At 44.9% G+C, this 26,945-nt stretch overlaps 2 protein-coding genes across 4 annotated transcripts; both read left to right on the forward strand.

Annotated features, from left to right (window-relative positions):
• Positions 1–51: 51 nt before the first annotated feature.
• Positions 52–19,314, forward strand: heatr1 (HEAT repeat containing 1). Of its 3 annotated transcripts, none has more exons than XM_047376735.1 (45): positions 52–146; positions 2,038–2,192; positions 2,299–2,515; positions 2,836–2,977; positions 3,066–3,167; positions 3,315–3,455; positions 4,593–4,804; positions 4,885–5,018; positions 5,101–5,188; positions 5,687–5,788; positions 5,885–6,002; positions 6,120–6,227; positions 6,487–6,585; positions 6,655–6,740; positions 6,855–7,051; positions 7,193–7,314; positions 7,414–7,611; positions 7,696–7,870; positions 7,952–8,103; positions 8,226–8,418; positions 8,659–8,831; positions 9,117–9,281; positions 9,482–9,700; positions 9,962–10,093; positions 10,189–10,292; positions 10,766–10,912; positions 12,201–12,319; positions 12,551–12,672; positions 12,751–12,879; positions 12,960–13,181; positions 13,268–13,397; positions 13,475–13,653; positions 13,731–13,783; positions 13,864–13,987; positions 14,068–14,208; positions 15,339–15,634; positions 15,716–15,866; positions 15,945–16,124; positions 16,319–16,453; positions 16,627–16,731; positions 16,809–16,971; positions 17,570–17,724; positions 17,825–17,983; positions 18,115–18,223; positions 18,632–19,314. In XM_047376735.1, the coding sequence occupies exons 2-45, from the start codon at positions 2,051–2,053 to the stop codon at positions 18,718–18,720; spliced, it is 6,429 nt and encodes a 2,142-aa protein (XP_047232691.1). In that variant the 5' UTR covers positions 52–146; positions 2,038–2,050; the 3' UTR covers positions 18,721–19,314. The 3 variants fall into 3 exon arrangements, with proteins under 3 accessions (XP_047232691.1, XP_047232692.1, XP_047232693.1); XM_047376736.1 differs by having other exon boundaries at positions 128–161; XM_047376737.1 differs by lacking the exon at positions 52–146 and having other exon boundaries at positions 6,490–6,585.
• A 245-nt stretch (positions 19,315–19,559) lies between these two features.
• arg1 (arginase 1) lies at positions 19,560–26,552 on the forward strand. The gene is made up of 8 exons (XM_047376747.1): positions 19,560–19,768; positions 19,864–19,936; positions 23,524–23,698; positions 24,500–24,659; positions 25,307–25,401; positions 25,478–25,582; positions 25,864–26,000; positions 26,209–26,552. The coding sequence occupies exons 1-8, from the start codon at positions 19,652–19,654 to the stop codon at positions 26,370–26,372; spliced, it is 1,026 nt and encodes a 341-aa protein (XP_047232703.1). The 5' UTR covers positions 19,560–19,651; the 3' UTR covers positions 26,373–26,552.
• The last annotated feature ends 393 nt before the right edge of the window (positions 26,553–26,945 follow it).

Genomic DNA, 26,945 nt, shown 5'->3' on the forward strand with positions numbered 1-26,945 from the left:
AGAGTCAAAGCCCAGGACGGAGATGATATTTGTTTGGAGTAACACATCTTTCTATCAATCTATCAGTGCGGTGAACCGGATGTAGATAGTAGTTTCCGGCGTAGACACCGTGCACGTGTGTGTTTTTCGGGTGACTTATCGGTGAGGTAGGTGCTTAAAAGGTAATTCCTTAAAATGTTATGATTTATGATGCTAGCGAGTGTTTAAGTGTGTCTGACAGCAGGTAACGTTCCTTTCCCACACCACTGATTAAACTGGTCAGTTACCAGTTAAAGGCTGGAGATTAACTGCAGCACACGTTTCTCTCTGTGTTTACACTGAGCTGTACAGAATTAAACGGGATTATTTACTGATCAAATATGCATCAGACGTAACTCAGAGAATTATGTGATTTATTAAACCCACTGATTCATGTCTGATTAAAGTAGAAATAGACCATCAAGGGACAAATGGTAATTTGACTTCACGTAACCCAGTTGAATCATTTCATAGCATAGAAAAAAAACAACTATTCATACAGTTGTTTTCTATGTGTTGTCCAAAGCTACCGCACCCTGTTCGCGGTCAGACGCCTCGGAGCTCCTCCGGTCCTTGGTCCCCAGAAGCGATCACACACTTTATCTAACACCGACTCTTCTTAAAGGAACGACTCTCAAACAGTTTCTAACTTTTAGCTCCTTTAATCTAAATGAAGGCAGAGGAATGATTACAGAGATCAGCGCTGAGACTCTCGTCTCGGACCCTCGTCGTCTGTTAGAGGATGATGAAGAGCCTCGATAGAAGGTCACATCTAGTTTTATATCTGGTACTCCAATACAATGGATGCAGTGATTATCAGTAGACTATGTGTCTCCATTGTGGTGTCTATCTGGTAGGTTGTGTAGTAATGGGTGTCCATCCTTAATCTAAGTGTGCTGTGGCTTTCTAATCAACCCAGTTATACCAGCTGCTCCACTATCAAACCCAGTGCCCCAGCTTCAGGTCATTTATGACAAACCTTGGGTCATTTATCCTTGTACTCTATGTTTATGAGCATTCTTATCCTATTTTAACAAAAGGGAAACATTAGAACTTATATTTTATATTACTATGGTATGAATGGGAAAAACAGCAATGAGTCATATTAATAAAGGTTATTCCTAACAGTGTTTTAGCTTCGTTTCTCACAGATTATAAACCTAAAAAAATCAAAGTCGTATTGTTTACCAGGGCTATAGTTTAAATGCGCTTTAGATGATATTTGATAGCAAATTTCCATAAAGTTTAAATTTACAAGAAGTGACATGTGTCGTCCATATTCATATTTGATTGTTACAGTTGCAGTCATAATCTCCCTTTACCGTAGTAATAATAATAATGTAATAATTTTATGCAAATTAATCAACACATAATTGGGCTGCACGGTGGTGCAGTTGGTAGCACTGTTGCCTTGCAGCAAGAAGGTCCTGGGTTCAATTCCCGACCGGGGTTCTTTCTGCATGGAGTTTGCATGTTCTCCCCATGCATGCATGGGTTCTCACTGGGTACTCTGGCTTCCTCCCACAGTCCAAAGACATGCCTGTTAGGTTAATTGGTCACTCTAAATTGCCCTTAGGTGGATGAATGAGTGTGTTCATGGTTGTATGTGTGTTGCCCTGCGATGGACTGGCGACCTGTCCAGGGTGTACCCCGCCTCTTGTCCATAGACTGCTGGAGATAGGCACCAGCTCCCCTGCGACCCACTATGGAATAAGCGGTAGAAAATGACTGACTGACTGACTAATTAAAGTATTTGTTCCTGTCTTTATTGTCTGTGTAACTGTAAATGTAACCCATTAAAATGGTTTGCCCTTTCCGAATCCACCCAAAGAAATTAGAAATTCAATCACCAAGAGTCTAACGTATTGCTTCTAAAACCAGCTTGAATAAACTTCTAAAACATTCAGATCAAGTGTGTTGAACTGAAGCTCAGTGTGATGTATAACCTGTTGGTTGGTCCCCGGCTCTGACGCCCTGATTGTATTCTCATAGTGTGATGATGTTTGTGTCTCCTTTCAGGTCCAAAGCCGTCATGACGTCGCTGGCTCTCCAGTTGAAGAGGCTCGCGCTTCCTCAAAGCGATCCGAACCTGCTGACCCGTAAAGAGGTTGCCTCGCTGCTCTTTGATCCCAAAGATGCTGCCACCATGGACAGGAGCACCTTCTACGCCCTGGGTGACTGATCAGCTTCATGTAGACGGGGCCTTAGTCTGAGCCTAGACCAGACACAGAACCACTTCCTGTTCTCCCATTAACTGTCCTCTTTTCCCCTCTTTTCTAGGCTGCACGGGGCTGGAGGAGCTGCTGGGAATCGAGCCGGCTTTCCTGGAGTTCCAGGACACTCTGTTCAGTGCCGCATCTCTGACTCTGGAGCGAAGCGTCCAGTCTAAAGAGGTCAATGAGAAGCTGGACACTGGAATCTCGCTCTTCCTCACCCGGCTCTGTCCGTATTTCCTGCTAAAGCCAGCTCACAAGTGCATCGAGTGGCTGGTTCACCGGTATGTCACTCTGCTTCACAACACACCTCAGCTCAGATCAAACACAGGGAGAGTCCCAGTCCTGGTCCTGATCCCAACAAGATCAGAACATTTAGGAAAAATCCTCAGTCTGACACACATTGTGTAATCACTGCGTGTGTGACTCATTACTAACATGTGTTAGAGGGACATGGTGGTGTTACGCTGTAGATCTGAGGAGTCAGTATTTTCCCTGGAGCAGACTCCAGACAGTGATGCCTGTTCGAGCAGGAACCAGTAATGACTCACTGATAAGGTGAAGTTAAGATGTTCTGGACTCACGATGATGTTGTACTGTTCAGCTTCCATGTCCAGCTGTATAACCCAGACAGCCTGCTGGCCTGCGCGCTGCCATATCACGACACCAACCTGTTCGTCCGAGTCCTGCAGCTGCTGAAGCTCAAAAAAGCCACCAACCGCTGGAACTGGCTGCAGTGTTTACAGGTTAGGATCCATCATCCGACGCCGTTTTAGTTCTGGTTCTGCTCAGCATGAGTGAAATGATCTTTAAAATGTGTTGATGCTGCTGCAGAAACCAGGCGTGCCACTCTCTAGAGGGACTCTGATCACACACTGCTACTCAGACCTGAGCTTTATGGACTTCATCTGCACCATGGTGACAAGGTCCATCCAGGTAACCTCACTGACACACTGTGCTTGTTTGGTGGAATGGATCAGAACCTTTCTCTTGTCAGGTTGTAGTATGAGGGAACATGAAGGATTTATGTTCTGGTTTATCCAGACGTCTGTGGATTTAACAGATCTCTGTTCTCCTCCTCAGGCTTACTCTGGACACTCTGAAAGCTTCTCTCAGCTCAGAGTGATCTTCTCTTTCTATGCCTCCACAATTGTCCCTGCTCTGGACGCTGTGGACAAAGTTTCTGACTCCATCATCGCCAAACTGCTGCCATATGTCCAGACGGTAAGCAGCTCACTCACAGCTAAACACACACACGGATCTCGCTGCTTCTTTAAAGAAAAACACAGCTGCAGAAGTTTCCATCCTCTTGTCCTGGACATGGAAGTCATGCTGTGGATTTTCACTGATCCACACAAAGAGAAATTCCTCTAATTCTGTTAAGAAGTGCTGCTGTAACGTCTAGAAGGTCCTTTATCCTGGAGGTCTGGCCGTTTCTAAACTCCTGCATATTCCAAGATCATAACTTCACATAAGATATTCCGATGTTTCACCACTTTGCCAAGGTGTGGAAGAACACTCAGCCGGCCCTCCTCAGATGTAAGGAAGCTGGTTAGTATGTTCAGGAACCTCTAAGGAACCACCAAGGAAACAATGATTGCCCCATTTGGTCACAACAAGAAGATGTATGTTTGGAGCAGTCAAGGTGATCCTTTCAACCCTAAGAACACTGTACCAACTGTGAAGGATGGTGGTGGCAGCATCATGCTATGGGCTGATGTACCTGTGCATTGGAAAAAGTAAATGAGATAATGAAGGAGGTGGACTACCTCCAAATTCTTCAACTTCAGCTTTAATCAGTAGCTAGATGATTGAAACTTCTATTGGATTGGTGTTTCAACAGGACAATGATCTGGATCACACATCAGGACAGGGTTTAGGAATAGATAAACAGGTCGACATCTGTAATGGCCTCTCCTCAAGTTCCAACCTTAACGCAGTTGACATTTAACCAATCAGTTCAAAGAAACACTACCAATTCTGCCAAGAAGAGAGGTCCAATAACAAGCCAGAATGATCCAGGAAATGTCTTCATTGCTACAGGAAGTGTGTGCTCGAGGTTTCAACTTGCCTCCTGGCAAAAAAATGTTCAGATAAAACAATAAAAGACCAACATTAATATATTCATGATCATGATGAGTGGATGAAAACTTCTGACTGGAGCTGTTGTCCTGTTTTGATGAACCGGCCTCAGCTAGGTGGCGCTCCACCCCTCTCCTCACTCATGCTTCTGAGTGCTAACTCACAGTTTCAGGAAATTATGTCATCATTAACAAAAGAACGGTTTCTAAGTAGAGCTGATTTTAAAGACAAGTAAGACCTGGTCCTGTTTTTGGTCCCGGTGTCTTGTTGTCTCTTCAGGGTCTCAAGTCCTCCCTGTCGGACTACAAAGCCGCCACCTACATGATCGTGTGCCAGCTGGCGGTGAAGGTGGTGATGGAGGCCAGTCTGGTCAACAGCCTCGCCGTGCACATCAGCAGGTCTCTGCTCAAAGAGCCCGTTCTGGCCAAAGAAGGTCTGGGCAGCCTCATCGTGCTGCTGCAGAACCAGAAGGATGGATCGGCCGGTCCCAGGTAGTCCAGAGGTGGTTCAGGTGTTGAGGGCATCCTCAGTGCAGGTCTTGTCTTTTATCCATGTGTTGCTTTGTGTTTAGAGCTTTCAGCATTCTATGCTCGATGCCAGCGCTGGTTTCAACGCTGCAGGTCATGGCGGCGAGTCATGATGTCAGTCCTTTGCTGCGGTACCTGCTGCCTCACCTGGTCCGCAGTGTGTTCTACAGCAGCTCAGGTGAGACTGGGAACATTTAGGTCCTGACGGTGTAGCCATGTCACTACTGGGATTAGAGTTTACACTTCACTCTCTGTCACAGATGAGAATGGGACAGTCAGACTCAACGTGCTGGAGTCCATCCTGAAATCTGTCCCCTTGACTAAAGACCTGGACCAGACCGTGGCCCGGTAAGCCTTATTTTGCTTATTTTGGGTCAAGAATTTAACACCAGGTCTATGGAGACTTGTTAGAGGGCCAGTCTACCAGTTGGTAGACAGTCCCCAGTGGACCAGCCCAACAGGTTTTAGTGGGACATTCCAAGTCCAGACTCTAAAGGATGGGTAGTACAACATTTTGTCCACATCTTTGCTCAGTTTTACTAAGACGCGCTGCAGGTCTTGTTGATGGTCTTTGGGGCCAAGGCCAGGACTTTATTTCAACTATTAGAAGATGAGTCCAGACCTGTGCAGTGGCATTTAGTTTGTACAAACCATCTGCAGACCCAGATGGATTCATCTAAGCCATGTTTTCTTTATACACTGTCTTAGTCATAGTCTGTTTGATATCAGATCTTTAGATGGAGGGTCCAGAACCAGAGGGCACCTCTTCAGGCAGACTCTGAGGGTTCTGATGGCCGTTTTTTACACCTCTGAACCCTGTTTGACCTGTTTTTATTCCTGCTGCAGGCAGCTCCTGGAAGAGTATCTGAATCAAACTGCGCGCACTGCAGAGGACATGTCAGCCCTCGACCAGCACCTGCTGCCTCTGGTGCGACTGTTCGAGTCCAAGTATGCCTCCTACTGTTGAGTTAAAGTTATTAAAGTCAGAGAACCTGCAGTCTGAACTCAGGGTTAAAAACACACTGAGAGTTTCTCTTCCATCAGGTACTGCCAAGCTCTGGATGCCGTCCTCTCTGGTCATGTGACGGACAACAGTGACTCGCAGAAGAAGCGTCTCTTCCACCAGTTCCTGTCTTTGTCTATAAGCAGTGGGAAATTCCAGGTAAAATCCAAGTTTTTCTCCTTTCAAGAAGACGGATAAATGTAGATAAATTGTGATTCTAAAGGGGAGAAAAACTCATTTTCACCTCCTGCCTGACGATCTGTCTGTCTCTGTCAGATTTTAGACGACTCGGACACGTCGCTGCTGCTCAGCCTGAAACACCCGCAGCCTTCGGTCCGAGTGGCGGCTGTGGATCATTTGATGAGCATCATCACCTCTGAACAGGTACAGCTGGAATTGTGATGAGAGTTCCAGTTTATGGAATTCCTGTCTTGAGATCAGCTTCATTTACTGGTGTTCCTCCTGCAAGCTCTGTTCCCTGTTAGGTTTTTTTTTGACCACAAGTCTTGTTTTTAGAACTTCAGTTCTAAAACTCAGTCTATCTGAGCTTTCTGTGTTTAAGAATAAAGTTAAACGAGAGAATATTTTCATGGTCCTTCAGCTGCTGTTGGACGTCTCAGCTTTTTGTGTCTCTTTTGAACAGCAGCGGAGTTTGAGTGAAACGTTCCTGAAAGACGCCATCGCAGAGCGCCTGAACGACGACGTTCAAGAAGTCGTCTCTGCCACTCTCAGGCTCCTGCAGGTCAGTTGGATAAATCCCTCTTTATTCCACACCTGCATGATTCCCTGTTCACTGTTGATGTTTTTGCAGACGCTGCTGGACGTTCTGGACCCAGAGGATGTGGTGTCGTGGCTGCTGGCCCTGCTGCACAGAGCTCATCTGTCCACTCAGAAGTGGTCAGTGAACTTAACACGCTTAATTCCTCCAGAAGGTTTCCAGTGTGATCATAACACTTCCTACAGCTGTCCACCTTATGAATCATAAATCTGAGTGGTTTTTGTCTCCTTCAGGATGCCCGTACTGATGGAGGCGGTGCGTTTACTGTCCGATCCCCGGCTGGGAAAGGGAGATGCTGAGTTCGTGCAGAAAACAGGCTGGAAGCTGCTGCCCTTCCTGGTGATCACCTCGGCTGAGCTTGGAATCGCTGGCTCCATAGCCCGGTCCTCCATCTTTAGCCAGCACCCCCTCACTCTGAGATGGGCTCAAGGTGATCACCCAATTACTTCCTGTGGCTCGGCCCCCAAAATGGGTTTTTGGGTCAACCATAAAATTTTAGTTGAACGTGCTGTAGAGTTAAGTTAAATGGCACTGAACTGTTGATAAGCAGCGTCTGTTTATTTCCTCACAGAGCTGCAGGATGTGATGAAGAGGAGCGCTGAACCTGAATTCATAGGTTTGGCCAACCAGCGTCTGGTCTCCACGCTGACCAAGAACCTGACTAACATGGAGCACTTCTCCAAACGTGACGCTGTGAGTCGCACATCTGAGCTGGGAGCTGATTTGGAATCCTAAAATCCGGTTTTCTGACTCGAATTTCCGTTGATGTCACTCTTTGTGTTTGTGGAGCAGGTGGAGAAACTGGTCCTGCTGGTGGAACAGCAGCAGAGCTTTGGTCTCAGAGGGAGGGCATCCTTCCTGGTTCTGACCCAGACCCTGCTGCTCAGCCTGGGGGCGCTGAGCGAGACGCAGCAGCTGCTCACTGCTCAGAGTGTCTACATGCTGCTGGAGCGCCCCCTGCTGGACGCAATCCGGAGAGACGACGCCATGGTGAGTCTATCTGCAGTCTGATTAGGGAGTCCAGGTGTATTGTGGGAAACATAGGCTGCAGTTTGTTCCTGTGTGATGTCATAGGAAATTGAGTGTCCCATCTCCGTGACGGCCTCCTTCTCTGAAGCCCTGGTGCTCTACCTGAGCAGATGTGAGCAGCAGCCAGGGGAGCGTCTGGACCGGGAGTTCTGTTCGGTTCTGATCGCTCTGCTCAGAGAATTTATCTCCTCACTCAAGTGTCATGACACTTTGTTTAAAGGTAAAAACCCTCCACCTGTGACTGTGATGGTTGGTGTGATTTCAGCGCACTGAGTGGAAAGGTCACCTGTCTGTGTTTCAGACGAGGTGTGGTGGAACCCAGAGAAGATGGACACCAACACCTGCTGCTACCTGGGCCTGATCTGCCGCCTCTTCAGCATCATCATCATCGGCGGCGCTGCAGAGGGTCCGATGGCCAGCAGCTGCAGGGAGCTGATGAAAGAGCTCATCCAGGTGAGACGCCGTCCTGTAGAGGACTGTATTCATACCTGAAACTTTGACGCGCGTAAATACTTTCTTAAAGGTGCAGACTGAAAAAAAAACAGGTGAAATAACAAAGTGTGTGTCTCCATCAGGTCCATCTTGAGGAGCCCACGATGCTCTTTAGGTTCTTGTGCCTCCTCTGGGGATACAGTGGTAACCAAGGAGACCAGCTGGATGTGAAGGTAGGCGCCGTTCTGCAGACCAGAGCGCTATACATGGGCCGAGCTCTGATGGAGGTGCAACCTGCATCCACGCTGGACAAGCTGGCAGCTACAGACTCACCAGGTGAGAAGCTCCTGAAGCCTCTTGGAGAAAATACATAGAGTTCTGTTTCCAAAGGTTTGTTGGTATAATGAGCTGGCATGTCTTTGATTTTAGTTGTCTAAACATTTCTATCTCCTTCCTCTGATCCAGACCTTCTAACAAACTGGTGAAGATCAGTCACTCTGCAGATTTGACCATTTGTCTTTCAATAATGGCCCCGCTGTGACATTTCTCTGCTCTTTTTGTGTCTCCTTGTCTCAGTTATCCCATCCTTGCTGTGCTGTCTCAGTTCTCCGGTTCGGGAGGTCCGAAGGGCTGCCCTCTGCTCCCTGCAGAGCCTGTCAGAAGCCAGGAGCTCCCCCTTCCAGCCAATCATAGAGAGGCTGCAGAAGACCTCAGATGAGATCATCACTGACCCTTCATATCTGAGCACGGTGAGCTCTGCTCTTTAACAGAACTGATAACTGTTGGTTAATGAAACATGAGAGTCTATGAGAGAGACTTGAAATCTTTGCCCAACATCTCCAGCTGCTTGATCATCAGACTGTGCTCCAGTTAAATCCGTGAATAAAGCAAGTTTAAACAGATCAGAGGTTAGTCTGGAGCCAGCAACTAGGAAACAAAAATAAGAGGTGGAAAAAAGGTCGTTAATGTTTAGGGAACATCCCAGGTTGAGAGAAGAAATGCTGCACACATAAAGTCTTTTTTGTTGTCTCCAGATTCTCGGAGTTCTTCACGACGAGTCTTCATCCAGCAAACTGAAGACGCAACAGAAGAAGCTACAGATGCCTCTGCAGCATCTGATGCAGAGCATTCAGGACCCCCGCTGCCCGTCGTATACCGCCGCCGCCCTGCTGGGGGCCCTAAGCCTTGTCAACGGAAAGGTGAGAGGTCATTGATGCCTAGCAAGCTGTGGAGCTGCGCTGGGAGTACCGTGACTTTATTGGTCCAGACTCCAAAGTGCAGAATATTCAGATAATTAAAACTCAGGAGATCTGATTTGATACTGTTAAAGCAGTAATAAACAGAACCATGAAACTATTTCCCATTCTTTTTAATACTGTTGTTTTATTTCTCTTTCCAGTCCATCCTCGCCACTCTGCTTCCCGTTCTGGAACGGCTCCTCGAGCAGACTGGACCCGATACTCCATCCCTGCTGTGCTCTGAAACCCAGCTGCAGCAGCTTGTAATGGGGAAGTTTAATGAAGCGTCTGCGCCCCTACTGGCCGAGGACCAGAATTGCATGGATCTGTTCATTAGAGCTCTGAGGCTACCCAGCTGTCAGATCTTCGCTCTGGAACAGGTCGGGTCTGAAATCCTGCTGATGCGAGATACAAACAAATGGAATCACAGATCAAAAGTTCTCAGTTTCTGGTTTGAAGCTGAGGTGAAAACATTTCCAGATTTAGATTTAATTTAAACAGAAGAAAGCAAAAACTCATTTAAAAGCTCAAGGAACCAGCAGCTTTATTTGAGGGTTTTATGGTCTGAAATCAAAATGTTGGAAAAACCTGTTCTGGGTTCAGATTTCTGACCCTGACCCGTTTGCCCATCATGTCTACAGATCAACAAGCCGTTGTTTTCGGCCCTCGGAGACGAGAAGGTGCAGCAGAAGCTCCTGTCGGTGCTGTTCGACCTGCTGGTGGAGGGTCATAGTCCGCTGGTGGCCAACACGGTCAGCAGTGTCTTCAAAGCGGTAAGAAAAATCTGAAAACCAAGTTCAAGCCGATATTCTGTAAACACATCAATAAATCTATCTGTAGCTGAGACTCTTAAACGTGTTTTTAATAGATCGCCGTTGACGCTCAGCTGGTCGCCAACGAGCTCGCTCCTCCTGACAAACCAAAGGTCAGCGTCACGGTTCAACAAACCCGCAGGAGCAGAATGACCCTAAGGTATCCACCGGTTGACTTCCTGGGGAGGGGGGGGTTGGTCTACGGGGGATTTTCTTTTTTAGAAAGCTTTTCCGCTGGTGGTCGCATACGGTGAAAGGAAGCGGGAGTAGACTCAGCACATATGCTACAGCCGACATAAACACCAGATGTCAATCAAAGGACCGCTACGCTAATTTTTTATGAGTCTTTCAGCATAGTGGCGACAATTTGCGTAAGCAAGTCTCCAGTTTAGACCAGCAGGGTTCCTGTTTGTTCACATCATTCTAACTAAATTGATTCATCGTGGAGAGTCTGATCAGGAATTATAAATCCTTCTCAGTATCTAACAACTCTGGATGCTATTTCTACCAGTTGTTTTATACCAGATGCTTCCTGTTCTACTCTAAAAACATTTCCCCCACTTGGTGCACCACATAGCTGTGTGTTTGGACCTTTGAGTTCAGAGCTTCTTTGCTAATTTTCTTTTTTTCCAGGAAACCTCAGGAGAGTGACAGTGCGTGTCCACAGGGGGGTGCTGTGTTGTGGCAGAGAGTCACCCTGATCCTGGAGCTGCTGCAGCACAAGAAGAAGCTGAAGAGAGCCCAGGTGTTGGTGCCGGTTCTCTTCTCTCTGCTTTCCAGGTACCAACCAGCGGCTTTTTGTTGCACATCTCCACATTACTCACAGTGTTCAGGCCTTCTTCTGTCTGGTGGAAACCTTTACAAGTGCTATGAATCCAGTAAGGAGACGATGCTCCTCACTGCAGACGGTTCCGCATTCTCTCTGGAGTCTCTGTGGATGAGTGGTATAATGGCTGTGGTTTGAAATCTTTAATGTGGACCGAAGTTAGTCAGGATTCATTGTGACAATAAAAATTACAGACTGTCCCTTTAGAAGAATAGAAATATCCTTTATTTTCCCACAGTGGGGAAATTCAGGTGTATCAACTGCGAGGCAAGTGGAAGCATACACACAGACGTAAAAAAAAAAACGGTAAAAATCAAAACGTGAGAGCAGAGCAAGGAAAAAAATAACACATTGAGCCTTTCGGGAGGAGTGATGGTTATAAAGTCCAACTGATGCTGGGAGGAAGGATCTGTGATGACGCTTCTTTGTGCACCTGGGATTCAGCAGTCTGATGGAACTCTGTGGAGGGGGTAGATGATGGCCTCATTCACCCCAATGCCAGGCTGGTAGGCGAACTGCAGCGGATCCAACAAAGACATCACCAGAGAGTGAAGATGGTTTTTTTTCTGCATAGCAACAGAGCTGGATGAGTTTTGATAAGATGGAAAAAACAACCTTCGTTGAAGTGAAACTGTAAATCCCAGTAGGTCCTGAATGGTTACATCAAACCTATTTTATTTGGTGGGGAAAACAAGAAATACTTGTACTGTTTTTATTATAACTGAGAGCAGTTCAATGTCCCATGTTAATTCTAAGGATGAATAAAGCAGTTTTATTTTATCTGCATTGTTTCTGTTGGTGGCTCTAGGTCAGTACCACCTCCAATGTCTTTCTACTTCAGTTTTCTACCTATAACAGTTACCAGTTTGCATAAATAAGTGACTCATATCATTTTAACTATCTTAATTATTAAATTAGTAGTTACATGTTTTATAAGTTATGGGGATAATTAGTCACAGAGTTGCTCAAATCATTGGTATATTTTAAGTTAATTCGTATTAACTGAAAACGGTTTTACACAATATTTCCATTTATTTTGGTTTAAATACCAGTTTGGTCCAGATGACAATAGCTTAAGACCTCTGGTGAAACTAAAACTAATTGAAAATAAAACACCAGATAGTTTCATACCTGGAAAATGGGGTTCAAAACAACAAATTAAAAGGTGCAGAATGATAGGTGATCGGCCCCCTCTGAAGGCTCTGATTGGTTAGTTTATTGGTTCTTTGTTTGTCTCATCAGGAGTCTGGAGCCCTGTGCAGGTGATCAGACAAACATGGAGTACATCAAGCAGCTGTTGCTTAGCTGTCTGCTAAACATCTGCAACAAGCTGTCGCCTGATGGAGGTCCGCTGGCTGCAGGTGAGGAGGAGGAAAAGGAGGTGAAGCTTCCAGGCTTCTTGCAGGATGTATCCCAACAGTAGTGTGTTGTCTCCCCTCGTCATGTTAGCAGCTGAAGGCAGGCTCAGTATTAGAGGTCACAGATTTGAGTGACCTCGGCTCTGTTCCATGTTGCTCTGTGAGCTTTCAGTATAAGTCTTCCTGCATCAAACTCTGATTTGTGTGTTAATCCTCTGTGTGCGCTCTCTGTAGAAGTCCTGGACGAAGAGAAGTTCAACGTGGAGCTTGTGGTTCAGGTCATCAGGTCCTCTGACATGCCCCAGACTCACCACCATGCTCTGCTGCTGCTGGCTGCCACTGCCGCCATTTTCCCTGTAAGCTTTGCCCCTTCTGACAAACACAAACCTGTTCAAACAAATGACTCAGTAAGCTCCTGTGTTGACCCCCTGCAGGAGAAAGTCCTCCACAACATCATGCCCATCTTTACCTTTATGGGAGCCAACATCCTGCGGCTGGACGACGCCTACAGCTTCAGAGTCATCGAGAAGACGATGCAGACGGTTGTCCCAGCCTTAGTCCAGGTGAGCAGCTACTGCAGGTGAGATCAGCGCCACCTGCTGTCAAGAAACCAGCTTGACGTGTCACTGACTCCTCCCCACAGGCCCACCGCCTCTCTGACGGCTCCTCTGCCCCCATCATGGTTGCCGTGGTGACAAAGATCATGCACGTATTTTCAGACGCACTGCCTCACGTGCCTGAGCACCGGCGGCTGCCCGTTCTCAGCCAGCTGGTGACCACGCTGGGCCCCGCCCACTTCCTGTGGATCCTTATGCTGCTGTTGCTAAAACTACACACCACACAGATCAGTGATGCCAGCGAGAAGGTGACAGAGGCTCCGTTTCTGGTTTAAGATCTGATTCTATGAGCGATTTCCTGGATTTTTAAGTTTCGTGTGTGTTTGCCATGCAGGATGCAGCTCTGGAGCGGGACATGGAGTTCTGGATCTCTCTGTGCTGTCAGTTCAACGTGAACCAGCAGCTCAGCTCCCTAATCAACATCCTGAACTTCCTGCTGCACCTGCCAGACGACAAAGATGAAGGTGAGACCCAGTAATTCCAATTCTGCTCCTGTCCATATTGTTTTGGAGTAATGACTCCAGAGTTTGATCTGTTGCAGCTGCAGAAAAGCGGCCAATTGGCCGGCAAGCACCCAAGAAGGAGGAGGAACAGAAAGAAAAGATGGAGGAACTGATCTTCAGTGTAGAGGCTCACAGTAGCAAAGAGCTGCGACACTTTAAGTTCCTCTGCGTGTCCTTCATGGCTCAGCTGCTCGGCTCCAGCAGCTTCATCCAGAAGGTGGGGTGGAAGAATCTGCTGCAGCAGGAAGATGGGAGGTCGCAGTGTCTGATACTAAAACATCTGCTCTGTTTCAGGTTTTAGAGGGAGGCGACAGCAGCGACGCTTCTCTGCAGCAGCTGCAGCAGAAGTGAGTTCCTTTTATAACATCAGCAGGAACACCAGTGGGAACACACTCTGATTTCTTATGTGTATGTCTGTGTGCCACAGGCTGCTGGAGGAGATCCTGCGCTACATCCACTCTGTGGCTCGCTGCGTGGAGGCGAATGCTGACAAACCTACCGCCAAGTTCTGGAGAGTTCTGCTAAACAAGGCGTACGAAGTCCTCGACCGGGTCGGTCTCGTGATGTTATTTACACAGCTCATCTGCTGACATGAAGATCATCCCTTTGACACACTGACTCCTCTGTCCAGGTGAACGCCCTGCTGCCCACAGACACCTTCATCACAGTGATGAAGGGACTAATGGGAAATGAGCTGCCATCAGTGCGGAGAAAAGCCATGGAGCTCCTTAATAACAAGCTGCATCAGCGCTCTCAGTGGGATGAGCAGCAGGTAACACATGGTTTGGAGCAGGGGACAGTTTCCTGGTGTTGGCATGGAAACCAATCATAGATTATAATTTAGCTTAACGTCACATTAGGCCTTAAGACCAGACATTGCTGCATTAACATGGTGCTTAATAAAAGCAGAAAACAACACTTTCTAAAACTAAAAGGAATACAGTGGAGATGGAAGAGCAACGTTCCTTTCAGTGCTGGAAAATGTAGTTTTAAAGCAGAAAAAGTCATTAACAGATAGTTAGTGCAGTAAAATGGATTCATTTTAGTGTTTAAGTTTAAAAAGTCTGAGGTTTTGCTAATATAAAATCATGCTTTTCAAACTGCAGTATGTATGTTGACCCTTCCTACACTGGTCCTCATTAAATTTTCATATCAGCTATTTGAAAACATCTCAAGTTCTATGAAAGAAAAATTATCTGGAAGGTCCACTGAAGTCGGATTTCCTCAACCTATTCAAACTCCCAACATGTCGGTGTGTCTTGTATATAGTGTGGGTGAAAGTTGCAATAACACAAATTAAATTCAAATGATAAATTATTATGCAATATTTGTAACCATGGTCCTTTGGTATCTTAATGCAGGAATTGGATATTGTTATTAGTTTGTGCAGCTGATAGTAGTTAGTCTGGTCTCTTAACCATCAAATTCTACTGGTTTTCTGACGCTGTTGAATTCAGCAGCGTTGGCTTTATAAATGAACTGTGATGTAAGGCTGAAACTGTTCATGGCTTCAAATCACAAAAAAACATCTTGAAGAAGTGCAGTGGGGGAACAGTGTGGGGACAACCCCGGAGACCTTAGTGGGGAAAGGTTTGTGCCTTCTCTTGATGTCTCTGTAGAAGCTGCTGCAAACAAAATGGGCAAAACAAATTTAAGCATTTTTAAATTTGTACATTTAGCACCTGAAACTGAACCTTTCAACCAAACTTGCAGCAGGAATTAGCAGCTTTAAATGGAAAATACAATGAATAGTATGAATTGTATAGTGATTTGAAGATCCTAGTATTTACTGAGGTGGTACTCGCAGGATCAGAGGTAACTTCACGCCATCAGGTGATGAACAAGGACTCTTCCTACCTGTGCGATTGCTTTGACCCTTGGGTTCCTTTGTGTTCGTTTTAGGTGGTGGCACTCTTACAGCTGACCTCTGACCTGCTGAGCATTGTTGGGAAGAGTCCTTGTAAGGTGTCCGAGGAGTCAGAGCAGGCCATCAACCGGCAGACGGCGCTCTACAGCCTCAAGTTGCTCTGTCGTAGTTTTGGCTCCGCCCACCAAGAGGTGTTCGTCCCAGTCCTGCTGCTGGTGGTGGACATCGTCACGGTGACAAAGGAGGAGAAGAACGTGATGGGCAGTGCTCTGCTCTGTATCGCCGAGGTGGTTGGTGCACTGAAGGCACTTGCCATCCCTCAGTTACCCAGGTAACAGAGTCACGTGACCTGATCACTCAGTGTTTCTCTGTTTTCCTGCCTGCCACTCATCTGTCGTCACTTGTCCTGCAGGCTGATGCCAGCAGTCCTGCACGTGCTCAGTGACAGGAAGGAGCTGCTAACCAATGAGATCTACCTACTCAGCGCCGTCACAGCTCTGCAGCGTGTCACAGAAACACTTCCACACTTCATTAGCCCGTATTTGCAGGACACCACATTTCAGGTAAGAACGCCAGAGCAACCATCCTAATCGGAGCAACACCCCTGAGCAGGCTCACCTTCCTACTTCTTGTTCCTGCAGGTGTGCCGCTTGACCCGCCTCACAGATACCTCCTCCTCTTCAACCTCCTCATCATCACCATCTGGCCAGCTCCACCTCCGTCTCTCATCCTTGAGAAGCACGCTGTCCACCACGCTACCCCCAAGGGTCCTCCTGCCCACCTTATCCAGGTGTTACAGCTGCATGGTGGAGGATAGGAAGGTGAGTGGAATTCCCATCCGAGCCACAATCATCAATTTTTCCGACTGATTTCAGTAGGTAGCAGGTCGCCTGAGAGTAAATGCTAAACGTTCACAGATCTGATCAATTGTAGGAGTGCAGTGAGAAAGCTGGAAAACATTCCTGCTATCCAATAAAAATAAGATAAAAAGTTTGAGGTCTGTTGTTCCGTGCAGGACCAGCTGGAGTCGCTGATGAGCATCCTGAAGGAACATATCGGTCACATGGATAGAGAGCAGCTCAACGCCCACCAATCAGAGCTTACCACTTTCTTCCTGACTTCGCTGGATTTCCGGGCCAAACACTCGCAGGTGAGCCGCAAGAGGAGACGGATGGAGATCAGGCTGTAAACAAACAAACAAAGAAAAAAAAACAACAAACATACTGTGGTTGAAGTAGATTCAGTTTCCACAGACCTCAGGTCAGTCTCGTTCTGATCCACTCAGTCAGTTTTGGTGCTGAATCACTCTCCTTCTTGTATCAGAGTGATCTGGAGGAGGCGTGGCAGGTTGAGGGCGGAGTCATTGACTGTCTGATCGCCATGGTGATGAAGCTGTCGGAAGTCACGTTCAGGCCACTCTTCTTTAAGGTGACATTGTTAATTCTGATGTTCTGTGGTGATTTTCTGTAGAACCACAACTGAACCTGTTTGTTTATCTGCTGCAGCTCTACGATTGGACTAAATCAGACAGCAAAGATCGCCTGCTAACGTTTTACCGTCTCTGCGACTGCATCGCCGGGCGGCTCAAAGGACTCTTCGTCCTGTTTGCAGGAAACCTGGTGAAACCTCTGGCGGACGTGCTTAGACAGAACAACACCTCCAAAACAGGTTCCTGAACTTCACATGTACACACATACTTTGCCCTGCTGCATACCAATAACCTTATTTTTACTTTCATTTAAATGTATTTTACCATATAAGGTAAGAGTTATAAAGAGTTTTTTGTTTTTACAGCAGATTTTAACATATTTTAGATTATGAACTATATGCTCTGACTATTTTATTCACTTTCTGCCTGTTAAGAATTAAATCAGTAATTTCTGTGTTTTCTATGTCATGTTTAGCTGTTTCTACTAAAATCTTTATTTTTATAATTTTCTTAAATTAATTATGTTCTTGAAGGTTTATTTGTACGAATTTGTGTCACTTTATTAGTAAATGGACATTATCAATTATAATTAATTCTAATAGTGATTCTAGCAATCATCACTTGTACCATCGAATTGGAACTGATGTATTTTAATCATCTCTTTACTTGGTTAAGTTAAGTTAAGTTACTTTGTGGACTTTTATCAGACATTTAGCTTATTTTGCGCAGGGTTTGATCATCTATGATTTCCAATTTTGAGTGTCTGTTAAATATTGTAATTAGAAAGGTTTTGCAGCGGTTTGCTGACATGGGTTTTTGGCTTCATGTCTGTTCCAGATGAGCTCATCTTTGACTCGGAGCGCTCAGAGGAGAAAAATTGCCTGCTGCTTCAGTTGGTCCTCGACGTTCTCCAGAAGATCTTCCTCTATGACACTCAGAGGTTCCTGAGCCGAGAGCGGGCCGACGCCCTGCTGGGCCCGCTGGTGGACCAGGTGAGACGCCTGCAGGTTCCCCTGGTAGAACCAAGCATTTGAAACCTTAGAACCTAAATGAACATGTGCTGAAGCTCTGCATCCACTTTTCTGTGTGCAGCTGGAGAACTGTCTGGGTGGGCCACAGGTCTACCAGAACCGGGTCATCCAGAACCTGGTTCCCTGTGTGGGACAGTTCTCTGTGGCGCTGGCCGACGACACTCAGTGGAAAACTCTCAATTATCAGATCCTGCTGAAGACGAGACACAGCGACGCCAAGGTGAGCTCACCTGGACACACCAGAGCGGTTCAGCCTGAGGTCCGGGGCAGTGCCCTGAGCACCGCCTTGCAGGCTGTTGATTCTGATTCTGAATGTAAATATCTTCTCCTCCTCCTCCTCCTCCTCTGCAGGTGCGGTTCTCCTCCCTCCTCATGCTGATGGAGCTGGCGTCCAAACTGAAAGAGAACTATGTGGTTCTGCTACCTGAGACCATCCCGTTCTTGGCAGAACTCATGGAGGGTGAGGACTCACATAATCAGACTAAGTGGTGTTGGTGTTGTTTATCTAAAACTAAAACCAGGAAATTATTTATAACATAATTATTCTGCTCCTGATCAGTCTGAACCATCTTTCTGTTGTGGGTTCTACTTTATGGACCTAAATGGTTCCTGTTCTAGTTCAGAGACTGCACTGGCAGACCTGGTTCTCTGTTGGTCTCAGCTAAGAACCAGGGTTCACAGAGTGGCATCAGTATCATTGTTCCATGTTTAGTTACCAACCCATTCCAGTGGCAGACAGGTGGAGTTACTGAATTAAAGAACTCATTCTGTGTCAAAATCCGCTCAGAACCAGAATCATTTCAGTGGAAACCTTCTGCGTGTGTTTCTGCTGACGCAGTGATTAATGAAGTGCGTGTTTGCTTTACAGATGACTGTGAGGAGGTGGAGCAGCAGGTCCAGAAAGTCATCCAGGAGATGGAGAACATCCTGGGAGAGCCGCTGCAGAGCTACTTCTAATAGTATAAAATACCACATAGAACGGGTTCCAAAGAGAACACTGCTGGTCCATTCTGAACTCCACTCACTGATTTTCTTACAGTAAAATGTTCAGTTTTCACATGAAATAAATGTACAGATTTTTTTTTTAATGAAAACGTGTGTTTTTATTTAAATGATCCCATGGCAACTGAAACTTTAAACTGTAATCCAGCAGCTGACCTGTAGGTGGCACTATGGAGTTCCCGCTCATTGGTGACACCTGCTCTTTTTTTTTTTTACTCTGGACAGTTTTCTAGTTTGGTGAAAAAAATGTTTCAGAAATATTTAGTTTTTTCGCTGTTGCGCCTCCGGGCTGAAAAACCATTTAATCAGTTCCAGTTCTAACCCATGTTCGCTGCAGCCAGAAGATCTAGACAAACCAGTGGCTTTTTTTTTTTCCATTTCTTTAATATAACCTTTTTATTCAGTTTTGGCATTCAGGTTTCCATAGCAGTGGTCTACGAACTGAATTTTGTCTCTTTATGTTCTTTGGTGCAGACAAATAAAGTTGAATTATTCTCAGAATTTAGATTCCACGTTTGGCGGTTTAATAAAACACAAGTTTAACTCTTATTGTTTTATTTTTCTCTGTTTTCCTTTCTGATGAAGAATCTAATTTTAAGACTTATTAGACTTTTTTTATGAGACGTCATTGAAGAAAACTTGGATCAGGTTTTTTTCCTGAGACGATCACAAAAAAAAAAAAAAAATCAACAGAAATGTAAAAATTAATCAAAAAATAGTTGTCAAAACAGCTAATTTTTTAAAAACACAAAAACGTCTTGGACCTGATTTAAATAAGTGACGCTGGTTACGTCAGACTGCAGCCCGCGGAGTCTCCTCCTGTCGCTCTGACGTCATACAGAGTTTATGAGTGGCTCGCGGGGCTCTGCGCCCACCGTCTGTCAGCATGAAGGGCGCGCGCACGCTGCAGCAGCTCGCGCTTACAGTGAAGCGGAGACTTCATCATCCTCATCCTCTGCAGCGCTCCGCGGGAATTATCGGAGCGCCTTTTTCCAAGGGACAGGTAAGAGCGCGTGCACAGGACAGGTGTGTGTGTGTGTGTGTGTGTGTGTATGGTGGATCAGTGCGTGCACTAAGCCTGTCCTGCGTGTGTTGCAGTCCAGGGGTGGCGTGGAGTGTGGACCGGACCGGATCCGAGCAGCGGGACTGCTGGACCGGCTGCAGCAACTGGGTGAGAGTTCTGCAGGATGACAGATTGAGTGTTTCTGGTCTGATAACTAAGGAATTCTGTTTTTCTGGTGACTGCAGTAAAAATGAGATTTTTAGGACAACTAAAAGTATTAGAAAAATGAAGTGTCAAAAAACAAGTCATTGGCATTTCTCTCGGATTAGTTAAAGATTTTGAACCAAACAGTCGATTAATGAACAGAACTTATCAAGAGATAAAAACACACAACTGAACAGAAACCGGATCCTCTACATGATAGCAGGAGATTAAATCCCGGCAGTAAAACAGTACACCCAATTTAACTAAACTCAATTGTTGTAGTTGTGAATCAAAAAATGACAATAAAACTATGTCTTCAGGTGGCACATTTGGATATCTTTATTCATGTGATTTTAATATTTTATTTACTATGATTGTCATATTTTTAAGGAGTATTTCACGCCTGTTCTTAGAGACGCTCTGAAGTTAGTCTTCCTCTCATCTCCTGTTTGCGGTGTTTTAAAAACTCCTCAGTCTTACTGTTAATAATCTGAACACGTTTTAAAACTAATCAAATATGACAGTTTGACCTCTTCTTCTTTGATTAAACTTCTGAGTTTAGGTTCAAGGTTAAATCAACCTGAAACTCCAGGAAGGTGAGTTCACTGTCCTTCGTGCTGATGGCAACGTGAGTCACAGCCTGTTTATGTTCCTGTTACAGAGCAAACACAAGCAACCTGCATGACATTTTTTATTCTGACTCAAAGGCTTGTCCCCAGACTTGTGTTTTACAATTCTTTTAACACAAAATGACACACACAAAAAATATTTTCTAAGAAAAAATAACTCATATACAGGTCCTTCTCAAACAATTAGCATATTGTGATAAAGTTCATTATTTTCCATAATGTCATGATGAAAATTTAATATTCATATATTTTAGATTCATTGCACACTAACTGAAATATTTCAGGTCTTTTATTGTCTTAATACAGATGATTTTGGCATACAGCTCATAAAAACCCAAAATTCCTATCTCACAAAATTAGCATATTTCATCCGACCAATAAAAGAAAAGTGTTTTTAATACAAAAAACGTCAACCTTCAAATAATCATGTACAGTTATGCACTCAATACTTGGTCGGGAATCCTTTTGCAGAAATTACTGCTTCAGTGCGGCGTGGCATGGAGGCAATCAGCCTGTGGCACTGCTGAGGTCTTATGGAGGCCCAGGATGCTTCGATAGCGGCCTTTAGCTCATCCAGAGTGTTGGGTCTTGAGTCTCTCAACGTTCTCTTCACAATATCCCACAGATTCTCTATGGGGTTCAGGTCAGGAGAGTTGGCAGGCCAATTGAGCACAGTTATACCATGGTCAGTAAACCATTTACCAGTGGTTTTGGCACTGTGAGCAGGTGCCAGGTCGTGCGGAAAAATGAAATCTTCATCTCCATAAAGCTTTTCAGCAGATGGAAGCATGAAGTGCTCCAAAATCTCCTGATAGCTAGCTGCATTGACCCTGCCCTTGATAAAACACAGTGGACCAACACCTGCAGCTGACACGGCACCCCAGACCATCACTGACTGTGGGTACTTGACACTGGACTTCTGGCATTTTGGCATTTCCTTCTCCCCAGTCTTCCTCCAGACTCTGGCACCTTTATTTCCGAATGACATGCAGAATTTGCTTTCATCTGAAAAAAGTACTTTGGACCACTGAGCAACAGTCCAGTGCTGCTTCTCTGTAGCCCAGGTCAGGCGCTTCTGCCGCTGTTTCTGGTTCAAAAGTGGCTTGACCTGGGGAATGCGGCACCTGTAGCCCATTTCCTGCACACGCCTGTGCACGGTGGCTCTGGATGTTTCTACTCCAGACTCAGTTCACTGCTTCTGCAGGTCCCCCAAGGTCTGGAATCGGCCCTTCTCCACAATCTTCCTCAGGGTCCGGTCACCTCTTCTCGTTGTGCAGCGTTTTCTGCCACACTTTTTCCTTCCCACAGACTTCCCACTGAGGTGCCTTGATACAGCACTCTGGGAACAGCCTATTCATTCAGAAATGTCTTTCTGTGTCTTACCCTCTTGCTTGAGGGTGTCAATAGTGGCCTTCTGGACAGCAGTCAGGTCGGCAGTCTTACCCATGATTGGGGTTTTGAGTGATGAACCAGGCTGGGAGTTTTAAAGGCCTCAGGAATCTTTTGCAGGTGTTTAGAGTTAACTCGTTGATTCAGATGATTAGGTTCATAGCTCGTTTAGAGACCCTTTTAATGATATGCTAATTTTGTGAGATAGGAATTTTGGGTTTTCATGAGCTGTATGCCAAAATCATCCGTATTAAGACAATAAAAGACCTGAAATATTTCAGTTAGTGTGCAATGAATCTAAAATATATGAATGTTAAATTTTAATCATGAAATTATGGAAAATAATTAACTTTATCACAATATGCTAATTTTTTGAGAAGGACCTGTATAAAGAAAAAAAAAAAGAAAAAGGCGATGGCCACCAGGGGTCGCCCTCCTCCTAAGACAAACGTGATCTTTCTCATGAAATCCAACATGTTTAGTTCTGGAGTGGTTGAATTAGAGTCATAGGGAAGCTGAAGTCCAGGTAAACCTAAGTTAGTCAGTGCAAGGTTTGGAACTATCGTATATTACTGAGAATTTTATTTTTATCATGATAGGAACTGCAATGTGTAATAATGAAAAACGATGTTTCCAGATGGCGAGAATTTTTGCTTTTTTTCCCATGTGGGATCCATGAGAGCATCAATAAATATAAAAATATTTATAGAAATGAATAAATACAGTGAATGTGTGCTTTATAGCAGGACAATTTCACTATTTATAAGCGCAGCACTACACTAATCGATAATGGTAGGTTTTATTTTTAGGAGCAGTGTTTGCGTTTGTGAAGCTTTGGCTGTATGCAGTGACATGCAAGCAGAGCCCTCCAAACTATTTTCATAAAATCATCACAGTTTTTATCGCAATAACTATCACACAATCGGGACACAATTTAAGTCCATACCGTCCATCCCAAGAGTGACGTGAGACTAGACTCTGAAAAGTCAGGTCAGGTCTAGTAAAAGGATACCGTTCTGTTACTTCGGGGAAAGGAGGGTTTTATTAAATAAGTTATAAAATGGTAAAAAGTCCTCCCAGGCATATGTTGGTCTGCTGGTACATTTCAAACTCTGACCTCCGTTAGTATGTTAAGCATGCACGTTGGTCAGTGAATGCATCACTGTTTAAAGTTAATGTTTTTCCAGGTCCAGGTTTTGTTTTTCCAGGTCCTTCGTCAGGGGATGTTTGACCTGAACCCAACACACCTATAGTTGGGACGCGGAGACATGGATAGACCTGTCCTCAGATAGACATGTCCTTACATAATGTGTCCTCAGATGTGCAGTGTGACTGTATATTGGGGACTCATTTCTTGTTGTTTATACTGTTTACAGGAAACAGACCTATGTTAATGTTCACAAAGAAGGAAACTTTTCTGAGAAACAAAATGGTCAACATGACATGAAGAGCGTCCTCTGAAAAATCATTTTTACGTGTCAAATTATTCCTTCCTCCTGATAACAGAGAATCCAATGTTGACTGTGTGCTCAGGCTGTGCAGTGAAGGATTATGGGAACCTGACGTTTGAGGACATCGCGGTAGATGAGCCGGTCAGAGGGTCAAAAAGTGTCCGGGCGGTGGGCAGTGCCAACCAGAGGCTGTCTGAGGCAGTGCAGGCAGTGAAGAAGGACGGACATACGGCCGTGATGCTTGGAGGAGACCACAGGTCAGTAGAACCGTATCAGAACCGCATCAGAATAATATTTCCAGTTTAGTTGTTCATTTAATGCATAGAAAACACAAAAACTACAGAAATAAACTATTTCTCTGTAGCGAACAGGAACAACCCACAAAGGCTTTCAGCATAAAATGTACCAATTAATAAGGCTTCATAATTATATTTATGTATGAAAATCTCATCAGTCTCAAATCTATCAATAATCAATCTGAAGGGTAATTTGTTATAAATCACAGACATCTTAGTGCATAAGTTACAGAAAAAATGAAATGGGAATATTATAAAACATACAATTTCAAAATCATAGTATTCTTTATTTGGAACTGATTATTGTATGATCTAGTGGCTATTAGTGACTAGTCTCAAATGACTAGTCACTAATAGACATGAGTTAATCATGAATTAATTACAGGTCATTTCTGATTTGATTAAGATCATTTAAGAACCTTTTTTGGATTTTTATCTCCATGCATTGAGACTAAAGTACCGAAATACCTTAGATCTAATAGGCCAGCCTGATGATGTTCACCTTGGTTTAACCATACTAGTGTTCGACTAAAACAAAAACACACACACACAATTAAAGCAGTACCTTGTGACTTAATAACAGTGATATTATTTTTATTAAGATTAATAAACCTTAAAAGTTGGTTTTCCTTTTGACGTTTTGTCTAAACTGATTTTAGGTTTCTTTGTGTTCAATATTTGAAGTTTTTCTTAAAAGGAAAGAAAGGTTTTAAATGATCAAATAGATCCTGTAAGGACACTAAAGCTGTTTTCTAACCTCAGTCTCGCCATTGGCTCCATCCACGGTCACACAGCAGCCGTCGGCCCACTAAGTGTTGTTTGGGTGGACGCCCATGCTGATGTCAACACGCCACTGACCTCATACACAGGAAACCTCCATGGGCAGCCTATGTCGTACCTCCTGTACGAGCTGCAGTCGAAGGTGAGCACCCCCTCCTGTCCATTATGACTCTGTGGTAGACTCTGCCATCCTCTATGCTGTCGTCTGCTGGGCCCCAGGCAGCACAGAGCGGGGCAGGAACAGACTGAACAAGCTGGTTAGGAGGGCCAACTCTGTCCTGGGCTGCCCACTTGTATCTGTGGAGGTGGATGTCAGCAAAGCTCACATCCACCATGGACATAACCTCTCACCCACTGCACCATACTGTAGAGGAGATGAGCAGCTCCTTCAGTGGCTGACTGAGACACCCTCGGTGCAGAAAGGAGCGCTACAGCAGGTTCTTCATCCCCACCGCTGTCAGACTGTTCAATTCTACTGCATAATAAGTCGTGTAATAACCTCTGCGTTTGTCAATACCTGCAATTATTGTCACTTTAGCACAATCACCTCCACGTCTTATTGTACATATGTTGTTTTATTTTCATTTTATTATTACTACTTGTTTTTGCACATTTACCTTGTTCTCCTTTGATTGCATATTTTCCCCAACTATCTGCACCCTACGTGTGTGTTACTAATAGCTGCTGTCACAAGTTAATTTCTCCATTCTGAGATCAATAAAGTCTATATTTCCTTATCTGAAATTAAACCACAACACAGACTCCCTCAGATGTTCTGCTTCACCTCAGGTCCCTGTGTTACCAAACTTCTCCTGGATGAAGCCCTGCTTGTCATCCCAGGACCTTGTTTACATCGGCCTGAGAGACGTTGATCCGGCAGAGCAGTGAGTCCAGGGGTCGAATGTCAGGAATTTGACATAGAAACTTTTCTAAAACCTTCTAAACTTTTTTCTCCCACAGCTACATCCTGAAGCTGCTGGGGGTGAAGGTGTTCTGCATGTCACAGGTAGATCAGCTGGGTGTGGCCAGAGTTATGGAAGAGACATGTGACTACCTGTGGAACAGGTGAGCCTCATCTGGTTCTTGTCTAAGTTGGACTTTCTGGCTCAGATCAGTGTCACATGTCTTTAGGAGAATCTGCAGGAATGTTTTGCAGATTTTTGTTTAGGTAGGAGTAGAAACCAAAACTACAGCATCATGTCGCAGAGTCAAACATCAGAAATCTTTGCAAGATATTTACTGGATGTTTATGTGCCACAGACTAAATGTAAATGGATCGGGTCAGGTGACCAGATCCACAACTTCTAACACTGTTTCTATAATTTAGTTTCTGTCTGTGTTTGAAGAGCGAAGAAACCGATCCACCTGAGCTACGACATCGACGCCATCGACCCTTTCATTACCCCAGCTACAGGAACACCTGTAGTTGGAGGACTCACCTACAGAGAGGGCCTTTACATCACAGAGCACCTTTGTCAAACAGGTATGAGCGATATTTGCTGCCACCTATAGGCAGAAGCAGCAACTGCATATACAGCAGCAAGCTGTACCAGCTGCTGATATGGAGTCACATCGGCACCTCTGCTCACATCAGATGCTCCATAGTCTCACTGAGCCGCATCACAGCACCTGACAGAACAACAAGAACCAATGATCTCAGAGGATTTCATTACAACATGGTCTGTCCTCAGGTCTGCTCTCTGCTGTGGACTTGGTGGAGGTGAACCCTCTGCGGGGTCGAACGGAGGACCATGTCCACTCAACAGTCAGCACGGCGGTCGACCTGCTGCTCGGATGTTTTGGACGTCTGCGGAAAGGAAACCACTTGCCGAATTATTCTCTGCCAGAACCGTAACAAAGACGACTCTTGTCTGACTGATGAATTTAACTGCACGGCTGCTGTGAAGCTTTAAAGTGGTTTTCAGACCTAAATCAGCTAACTGAACTTCAATCGCATACATTCACTGCGCAGGTATAAACAGAACTGTTAATTATCTGATGAGTGTTTTATCTATAAAATATTGGAGAAACAAAATCATGTGTTGTCTCGTAACTCACGAAATTTACCGTTTAAAACTAAGAAAGAGAAACATTTGTTACAAAAACAAAAATGTGTGTCGAAATAAAACATAAAAGCACAACTCAAAACCACACAATCTCCTTACTGACACAGAAAAGCTACAAAGATAATGAGACATCAGAGAACCTCAGTAAAAATAACATACAACAAGAAGGAGATGCAAACGTTACCGGAAACAGAACGAGACCAGAGGAAATTACAAAACCGGCCTTCCAAAAGGTCAAAACACAAACTTAATGCAGAAAACATTGAAAAAATGCTATGTAATGGTACATTAAACTTACAGAGATGTAAAAAGACAAACCTGGGTGAAAGCACAACCCAAAAGGAGCAGCCAAGTGGTAACTC

The sequence above is a fragment of the Girardinichthys multiradiatus genome, chromosome 10 (assembly GCF_021462225.1).
Source record: "Girardinichthys multiradiatus isolate DD_20200921_A chromosome 10, DD_fGirMul_XY1, whole genome shotgun sequence".
Taxonomy (NCBI): domain Eukaryota; kingdom Metazoa; phylum Chordata; class Actinopteri; order Cyprinodontiformes; family Goodeidae; genus Girardinichthys; species Girardinichthys multiradiatus.